Source organism: Cygnus olor, chromosome 1, assembly GCF_009769625.2.
Source record: "Cygnus olor isolate bCygOlo1 chromosome 1, bCygOlo1.pri.v2, whole genome shotgun sequence".
Classification (NCBI taxonomy): domain Eukaryota; kingdom Metazoa; phylum Chordata; class Aves; order Anseriformes; family Anatidae; genus Cygnus; species Cygnus olor.
Window position 1 is genome coordinate 60,651,113 of NC_049169.1, and position 9,475 is coordinate 60,660,587.

The 9,475-nt window shown below is 47.8% G+C and overlaps 1 protein-coding gene across 2 annotated transcripts; it reads right to left on the bottom strand.

Annotated features, from left to right (window-relative positions):
• Positions 1 to 716: 716 nt before the first annotated feature.
• On the bottom strand, positions 717 to 4,984 carry TMEM213 (transmembrane protein 213). Of its 2 annotated transcripts, XM_040544978.1 has the most exons (3): positions 4,756 to 4,984; positions 2,996 to 3,061; positions 717 to 1,606 (listed from the first exon to the last, which is right to left on the bottom strand). In XM_040544978.1, exons 1-3 carry the CDS (start codon positions 4,835 to 4,837, stop codon positions 1,437 to 1,439), a joined length of 318 nt encoding a protein of 105 aa, XP_040400912.1. In that variant the 5' UTR covers positions 4,838 to 4,984; the 3' UTR covers positions 717 to 1,436. The 2 variants fall into 2 exon arrangements, 1 of the variants encoding a protein (XP_040400912.1); XR_005816241.1 differs by lacking the exon at positions 717 to 1,606 and having other exon boundaries at positions 2,901 to 3,064.
• Positions 4,985 to 9,475: the final 4,491 nt, after the last annotated feature.

Here is a 9,475-nt window from a genome sequence, read left to right on the forward strand (position 1 = left end):
TTGTGATTATTTACTAATAGTATTATAGTGCATATGGGAGAAGAAAAAAAAGGAAGGGGAAAAAAAAAAAAAAAACACTACAAATGCCACAAAGGAATTAAGTCCTTCCCTTTCGGGACATTTTCCTGAAGCTAGCATGCCAGCTCAGCATTTCCCACCAGAAGTCTTCTTCTGATAAGTGACACTGATGGTAGGGAAGGATGTCTTTTTCTCAGTGCCTAACTGGTGCCTATTCCTGTGGATAGCTGACGAGGGGTAACCATGTGTCAGTTCAAACTGGCACAGAACTGTCCTGATTGAAGTGCCAAGTTGTGTGAGAATTAATTTGAGGAGTCTTAAGCTGATTTGTATCTTTTCTAACAGATGAGGTGAGGCTTTAATGATATTTAGTCGATAGAAATCTCTGATAGAGTTTTCTTTGGTTAAAGGATAACTTTTTGTGTTTCGTTTCAGCTGGTCTCTAGGAGGTTTGCTAATCCTGTATATGTCTAGGTGAGTTTAACGTTGATTTATTGTTTTAATAATGGATTTGGTGCAACTGCCCCAAACAAGATTTGACTGCAGTGAGGCAAACCCTGCTGCATGAATATTTCTCCTTAGAATCATGTTTCTAACAATTTGGGTGTGGTAATTCCTTGCTGATACAAGCTTTTCAACATAAACTAGGATTAAACCAGTCAGTGAGAATCTTTCCATCAAGAAGAGCGTTTATTATCATGTTACATAAATAGAAGCAGTTTTGTGCTTGACTTGGATATGCTGGCTTAAACCCACCTGCCATGGTGCAGTGTGGCTTAATTACACAGGCAGGTGCAAGCTGAATAAATGCAACCAATGTTAACCTCCCACAAAACAGTTCACATATAAATTGCACTGGAATAACGAGTTCTAATTTCAAATCAGCCCAAACAAGCCTTAAATTTCCATAACAGAGTTTTCCTTGTTGTCAGTAAACACTGTGGTTTAGCGAATGAAAGTTACTCAGTATAATCAATGAGTTGCATCTGTTTACTGATGTAGGCTGGCCCATAGTTTAGGACTGGAGCTGGTAACATTGCTCCTCCAAGGACTAGCTTTGTTTGCTCATTTCTATTTCAAACTCAAAGGCTCTGTACTGGGTTGTCTGAAGGCAGGGAGCTATAGCCTGGTAACTTGTCCTTCTGCGTCTGATTGCAGGCTGGAAATGGCTTGGGGAAAAGGTTTTCCGTATGTAGTAGCATGTCCCTGGTGGCTTGCAGGGACTGGATGGAGCCTGCTGCACACCTGAGCTGGTGGTTCAGACTTGCTCGGGACGATGATGCCTCAGCAGGTGCCTGCTTAGATCCGGCCTTTTATAGCTGAAGGTACAGTCCCTTTCTTTTCTGTTCCTTAGAAAATGATTGGAATGCTTTGTCAGTCTGTCTGCACCTGACTGCTGCTCACTGGCTTGCCCTGCTTCAGGCTACCAAATATTTGGGTTCGTCCGGCCGGAGTTTCATGACCTTTTCCACACAGAGCAGGATGAGAGTCAGAAACCAGAGGCTCCAGCCAACGGCCGCCACAATCCATCCATAATCATCCATGCCTGACGGGCAGCACACGGCTGCTCGCGTGCAGAAGTCCACGTCTGGGGGAGAAGAAATGAAGAGAGCTGATAGGAGCCTAAATACGTAGCAGGTTTTTCTTTCTAGAAGGCAGGTGAGATGGTGACTTCAAGATCTGTCCTGCATTTTGTCACTCTGACTTTGGGCATCTGCCCCCTAAGCTTTGTCTTGACCTGGAGGATGACAGTATTGACTTTCATCTATACGTCTTCAAGACTTGGTCATCCCCGTTGGCCAATCATCTGAGCTGGTACTCTTACCACTGTGCCCACTGTTACTGAAAACTTTCAAAACACCTAAATAGCATCTGCTTGGTCAGTTTTAGGAATGGAGTATGATAGAAGTAGCTAGTTACAATTAGAAATAAATATGGTATAGAGAAAACTTCATGCGACGGAGTAAGAGGATCTCTAGCAAAGACACTGCCAGCAGGATTTCCAATATTTTAAGTACTCAATACCTAAATAATAATAGAAATAGTTGGTAATAGACTCACTGGCTGGGCTGTTAAATGCGACTTCCCTGTGTTCTGCAGTTTCTACACTTACCACCACTGGGACATCCCTATTTCATATATCTAAAAATATAACAAGTTTTTAACATTTCCATGCATTTTCTCTTGCACCTTTTGCATCTTTTTTTCTGTTTGGTTGTTTAAAGCAGTTCAATTTCCTAAAGCCACTTGAGGAACCTATCATAAGTTGTTGTATTCATGCTGTTATTTAAGGTGTCTGCCACGCTTTCTCTAACAGATGGGTACAGTGAAGATACCCAGCTCTGTGTCTGCATCCTGGGTGGTGAGGTGGAAGTATCAAAGGGAGCATGGAGAACTGAAGCATCTCAATTCCTTGGGCTGGAAGGGAAGTTGAGCATGAAACCTTGGTGCCCATGAAGGCTGAGACAGCCAGAACCACCTTGTCCTATACCTTTGTCATCCTTTGAGGTAGCACACCTCTACTGGTACGTGTACTGCAATGCAGAAAGTGAAGGACTTCAGGGCTGTTTGATGTTTGGGGCGGAGGGATGACTCTGGGAGGACTGATGGGATCTCAGGTTGCCTGAGGTTGGCTGTTTGGGGAAGACTCAATAGGATGGGGGAGATAGGTGCTCCTGGGAGTCCACATTGTGCCCACAGGCAGCTGGTCTGCAAGGAGTTCTAGGGCTCACAAACTGAACCAGCCATGGACTAGTCTGTTCCAAGCTGAAAGACTACCTGAATGTACGTGGGATATACGGGGCATGCCAACAGAGGAGGCTTAGAAATGCCTCCTAGAGTTTCACCTGCAACTGTTGCCTTGATAACAGCGAATGAAAACAAATAAATCATTTTCCAGGATAGCCTCTCCAGAGACATGCATAGTCTCATTACCTGGCTTTATCGTGGTAGTCATGATTTACAAAGAAAGACTTACTAAGACATGGTGGTTCGTACTCGGTTGTGGGCATGGTGCTTGTTGAAACGTTGGAGGCTCCTTCAGCTGCTGCCAGAAGGAAAGCACAGGAGAAAAGATGAGCACATTAACCAGCTCAGGTTGGAAAATACAACATAAAAATATAGGTAAGGGAAGGAGAGGGACACGGGCTTCAGTGAAGAAGGTTTTGCCTCTTTATCCTGTTTCCTACCTAGAATCAGAGCACACTTGCACTCTAGCACAGCACTGCAGCTGGTCTCCAGCCCTCCAGATCTGTATGTGGTTTCACAGGCCAAAGCCTCGTTAGACTTCTAATATCCATTTTCCCCAAAGCCTCCTTAGACCTTCTAATATCCCATTTTCCCCCAGCCACAGCGCGCACCTTGGAGTGCTGCAGGATGGGGTGGCTGAGGGATGCCTGTGTGGGAGAAGCATGGGCTGCTGTGGTCCCTGTGCTAGCACCAGCCTGTCCCCTGCTGCAGAAGAAAGGGAGTCAAGGAAATATCTCCTCCTGTACCACCGTAGGCAGTCCAGTTTGAGTTCAACCAGGTGAAATGTCTGCAATGGCCCTCTGAGATGTAGGAAAAACACAGCCTTACAACTATAGTAAGGGTTGCTGCTGCGTGCAGGCAGAGGGATCCCAATGAGCTGTTGGTCCAGAGACCAAGCAGAGGTTGAGAGCGCCATTTCCAGTCAAACCATCTCTGAGCTAATAACTCGGAATATGATAGAGGAATTCAGATCCAGCTTGATATCACTGAAGACTCCAGAATAATGGTTCAGGTTTAACTTCAGCTCAGGAAAACAAAACAGAACAAGACCTTTGACCAAACCTTTGTTTTGAGTTTGGCATTTTCCAAGTAACAGTAAATAAACCGAGGCTGTCCTGCAGGAGGTGCCCCCTTGGGGTCACCTACTGTTGTTCTGCTTTGTGTTTTGAGCTGAGTGGCCACCAGCAAGGTGAGAGCTTTCCTTGTGCCTGCTGCCAGCCTGGGAGCAGGTCCCCAGGCAGCCTTCTCCAGGGCAGGGTCTGAGTGCTCCTCATTCTTCTCCCTACCTCTGCTAGGACTTGCTGAATGACCTTGGCCAAGCCCATAATTTCTTTTCTGGGTTAATATGTACCTCATGGAAGCACTGAAAAGAATAATTAAAACCTGTGCATGACCTGTGGAAAAAAGTGCTGCAGAGCACAGAGCATTGGTTCATGCTTATAGACTTTGCAGCCTGCAGATGGGCTGTCAAAGATAACCCATCTGTCAGGTCTCAGCTAGTGCTGATACACAAATGCAGGCAATATTCTGATGGGACAAGAGCTGCTCACAGGTCTCATTTACACCTGGGTTTTAGGCAGCTACTCCAATTACGGGGACAGCAAAGCCAGATTTCCTGCAAAAAGCACCTAGTAAGAGCTAAACCCGGCTACAGTGAGCCTTTTCAAATGGTCTCTTGCCTCAGCAAGTAATTGAAGGCCAAGAAACAGTGGCCCCCTGTCTCTGCCATTCAGGAGAGCAGCCTGCAGCTCACTCACATTTAGGGTGGATTTGTAAATAGCTAGCAAAAGCACTTCTCTTCAGAAAGATCAATCATATTGCGTAATTCTTGTTAGCATTAATCAATTCCAGCTCTTTACATTTTTTGGATGAGACAAGGGAGCCCTCCTTGTTTTTAAAGAACAAATCACCGTCAGTGGGCAATACTTTTAGAGAGGAGTGGGGGGAAAGGCAGGGTACAGAAGCTGGAGCGTAAGAGAAAAGCCCTACCTGCTGAGCAGGAACGCTGGAGCATGGCAGTGAAGAAGAGCACGGCGAGGGCTGCCCAGGGCTCGCAGGAGAAGAGCTTCATGCCAGGGGTGCAGCTCCCACCCAAGCACAGGTCAGTTTGCTGTTCCTGGCAGCTCTGGTTCTGCAAAATCCTCGACAAACTCAGACGGCCGGTGTGCAGGGCGGAGGGTGGAGCAAAGGAGCTTCCTGCTGCCAGGACACCTTGAACCACCACAACAGGGCGAGGAAGCAGAAGGGCTCTGACCAAACCAGCCCCAGCAGGAGGTGGGTACGAGCGCTGAGGCAGCAGGGGGAGGGCCCCTGAAGGTCAAACCTGGAGGTTTCTTCCCAGGGCCTGCTGCAGCCTGAGGGAGGAAAGGCCTCTGGAGCCAGCCTTTCCCAGTGGGGTCCCCAGGCAGCTTCTGTCGCCTGAGTCTCTGCTTGATCCTGCAAAGATGGGCTAAAAGAGCTGTTGAAGTGCTTCTGGTGGTGGCTTGGTCTGATGAGCACCGCACATCGCTGCAGTTCCACAGGCTGTTGGCGCTGCATGCCCCTATCTGTGACCCATCACAATGTCCTTCCTGAAGAAAGCTTCAGGCATTAAGTCAGGAAGAAAGCCTCTGGCAGAGGTGGACTCTGTGGGGAAAACAGGTTGTTGGTGCTCTTCAGTGGTGGCCAAAAATGGTTCTGGGTGCTGATGTGAAAATAAAGCTATCTGGGGCCTGCCTGGGATGGCCAGCTCTCCCATGGGAGGTGAGGGAGAAGGCACCTGTGGCAGCAGTCCTAGTAGGATGGGCAGTATCTAAAAGTTTTCTCTTCCATCCATACTGCTAAAGTCAGCAGGCAGTGGCATGACAGACTTCCCACAGGTATATGGCACGCAATGGGATGCCAATAAAAAAAAAAAAAAAAAAAAACCTGAGATACATTTGGTTTCCCTTTGTTTAAGAAAAAGCTCAGGAGCAAAACGTATCAAGTTTCAGCCCTGACTGGCGTTCCCCTTGCTGTCCCCCCCATACCCTAAAGGTGCTCTGCTGCCTTCCAGGTATTTGCACATAGGCACCGTAGGATGCAGGCAACACGGGGCTCCCCTTGAAAAAGACCTCCACAAGCTGCAGAGGAGGGCAGGTCAGCCAAAAAGGACACGCTTGCTGTCCTTGCCTCCCTGTTTTGGTGTCAACACACCACCGGGGCTGGAGGAGTCAGGGCTGCTGCCAGCCGGTCCATGGCAGCTGCCTCCCACCTCTGCGGGTGTGTGTGGCCCCGTCCTTCGGCTGACACCCCAGGAGCGCCCGACGGCGTGTCCCGCTCGGCTGGCAGCTGCCTGGGTGCGTGACCCAAGCTGGGGTGGCTCTTGGCCTGGATAGACCCGTACATGGCAGGAGAGGTGCTGTGAGCACACTCTTACTGCTCAGGGTTGCTTGGAGGTAGCCCATAGGACAACCTTCATATCTACTTGATTTCAGTGTCTAAGTCCTTTTGTGCTAATTTTCTTTAATTCATGCTTTTATCTGAGCACTCTGTTGCATCAAAACTAAACTAAGACTCAACTCTTTTACTCTGGGTAGGAACGGTGCTCTGCTTGCTTCCAGCTTCACCTGTCCTTCCCAAATTTCTCAACCATGCCTCCTGCTGAAAGCTGATCTGGCATTTAATTTTGCAGAAATAATGAGTACAAAAGTGTTCTGTGCAGCGCAACATGTTTGAGGGAAAATGAAAGAAGATGAAACTGCCCTGCTGTTATGTGAATGAATGAAATATCTTCTGAATTTTAACTATTTCCTAAATACTCTGTCAGCTTGCAGGTGAACCTGCCCATTTTGAGGATTGCTGAAAATGCTTTGCATAATTAACATAAAGTATTTATTTTCTTTTACAACAATTTTTCCCTCTGTAACACAGAAAGAGCTGCTCCAAAGTCTCCTGAAGCAGTGAAAGGCTCTGTTTGGCTTCAGTGATTTTTGGATAGAACTGGAAATGAAGGCTTTGCTCAATAAGTTTGGGCACAACGGGAGGCCTAGAAAATCATCTCCTGACACAGATTTGGATTTGTTTCATTTCTTATGTGTAGTGCATTCATATTTCAGTGCTGTGACTGTCTGTGGAGCGATAAGACTCTCTCTCCAAGCTGTCCCTAGCTTGGTCCCTACGCATTGTACCAAATCCAGTCTGTGTGAGGATGCCTTGCTGCGTGACATGGCCACAGCACCAGCAGAGACAGGGGTCTCTTTTAGCTTGTGCTCTCCTGTCCATGCAGTTCTCAAGGCATGCCTCAATTTACCCTAAAACTGTGTCCTTCCCCACGTCCATCCTTAGACTCCTCCACAGTGTGTAGGGCTGCTGGTCAGCTTTTCCTGATAATTATTAAGGAGGCAATACTTACTGATTGCGTGTTTTGTGCCACAGGGAGAGCTTCAGCATTAAGCTTCTCTACTGAACAAGGTAATACCCTTGACACACCGCTACCAGGTGTGGCTCTCAGGGAATTATTACCTTTTATCGTACACACGCATTCTCATTCGGTCTGTATATACATATATATATTTTCTGTTTACATGTGCAACATGTTTATGTTTTGTGTTCTAAGTGAAATCTGATGGCTGCTCCAACCCTGTTGCATCCCTGCAGTGTGACCAGCACAATGGTAACTGAGTGGTAGCACTGTATTTAGCTCAGGGCAAAGCACACAACCTTGCTTTTTTATTTGAGGCGAGTTTAACTACACCCTACCCTGATTTCTGTGTACCTGAGGCGCTACCCTGCTCAGCTGCTGCAACAGGGCGTAGCTTGGGTGAAAGCTCACACATTAACACCTAGTGTGGCCAGCCAAAACCTCCTGTGTGGTGGAGGGGAGCATGGAGTGTTTACTGAGATGCTGATCCCAGCGACATGTACAGCTGCGTGAAACTTCCCTAGGCTGCTGAAAATCGTGACATCCCTGCAGTTGTCTGTTTGGGATCTCCCTTAGCTTTGCATATTAACAGAGCAGAGTCTATGGCTGGTTGACAATTCCCAGCTGATAATACACAAGGGCTCTGCTCAACTTACAGAAGGGATCGTGGTACTATAAGCCAAAGAGTAGGCTAAGTGGTCTGACCTACTGGTGAGATCTACCTTCAAAACGTGGCTTTAAAAAGCTGGTAACTTTAGGCAGATGGACCCAATGCCAATTATTTGGCCATCAGGGAGGGGGCTATTTTGGTTAGCATCTTCATTGACAGGAAAGATGGCCGCCTAAGCTAAAAATACCTGTAAAGAGGGGATTTGAATAATAGAACTGGGTGAACGGGAGAAAAAATCCAAACCACCCAGGTTTTATTATTTAAAAAGAAGGGGAGAGGGATCTGCTTTCTGTATGCACAGAGGAAAGCAGCCTGAGCACTACAAAAAATGCCACAACCGTGCCCTTTGTCTTTACCAGCCCCAGCTGAGGTTACAATTAGACAAAAGTTAGGTTTGTGGCACCACCGTGCCCCAACGCTGTCCCTCTGGACCCCCTTCCAGGACAATGAGCCTGCTGATGGGACAGGAGCCCTCCCTGGCTCCTGCTCCTCTGAATGGCACTAGCTATAGTGCCTGCCATCAGTAGTGATATTCTGATCTTTAATAATACGGTTATTATGAAATAATGTTCATGCTTATCCATGCCAAAGGCATGAAATAGGAGATACTTTCTGCTGCTGTCCTCTGTGTGCAAAGAGGGACACAAGGGCATGGGAGAGGGCTTTATTTCTGCACTCCGTGTTCTCTCGCTCCTCGGCTAGCTGTACTGAAAGACTGGCGCAGCAAGGATTGCTCAGGTGAAGAAGTGTGCATGGGGGGCCCTCCTGTTCCCTCACCCCAACAGCTCTCAGGGGACCACCATGCATAACTGTGGAACTGGGTAAAAGCAGAACAGGCTGACTACCACGCAGAGCAGAAGCGAGTCTGATGCATTAAATGAGCGTGACAGTGGTGCTGGGGGAAGAACGTGCTGCAGTTTCAGAGACAAGGAACAGCCTGAGAAGCTGTTTTATTTTATTGTGTCAATACAACTCAGTCAGGAGCTGAATGGTGAATCCTGTTAGTTAGCATTACAGTGTGGGCTACTGGGCAGTGCCCTCTCCCACACCAGCTTCTCCTCAGCCCTGCATGGTGGATGTGGTACTTTTGCATGTGATGGGTGGCCGACAGCAACAGCTTTGCTTCTGCCTTGCTGGGGGAAGTCCCACTTTCCCAGCAGAAGGTGCTAAGTTTCACCTGCCTTTAATCTCTTCCACTGGTAGCATCCATGAGAAAAGCTGAGTGCACCGACAACAGGAGCATGGTGCAACTGCGAGGCCAGGGAGCACCAGGCCCGGCTCAGCGCCACAGCCCCGCTCCCAGCACCACCAGCAGCTGAGCAAAATGGAAGTTTTAGGCCCTCCCACCAGAGTTGCCTTATGTTTTTTCTATACCATATATACAGTTCATTTTGGGTCATGCAGCTTGAGGCAGACAGATTCCAGAAAGTGGCAGGAGCCCGCTCACAGTAGCTGACCTAGCGAGCTGGGCCACTCCTAGTTGCTTTTGAATGGAAAACCTCTGCGCTAGAAAACTCGCTATTGTTACAGGCCTTTGGTATTGTTCCCCTGGACAAGCTGTACCCTTGTCAGGTCAGGGCTGCTGGGCACCTACAAAAGCCTGGCTCTGAGAAAGCATTTCTTTAGGGGACGCTTTGCAATTTACTTGTAACCATGCA

Bases quoted from the DNA above. Each gene is read 5' to 3' on its own strand.
- TMEM213 (XM_040544978.1), bottom strand. From the start codon at position 4,837: ATGAAGCTCTTCTCCTGCGAGCCCTGGGCAGCCCTCGCCGTGCTCTTC. The intron at 3,062-4,755 runs GTAGGGCTTTTC...TTCTGGCAGCAG, and splicing joins CCAGCGTTCCTGCTCAGCAG to CTGAAGGAGCCTCCAACGTT. The intron at 1,607-2,995 runs GTAAGTCTTTCT...CTTCTCCCCCAG, and splicing joins GTACGAACCACCATGTCTTA to ACGTGGACTTCTGCACGCGA.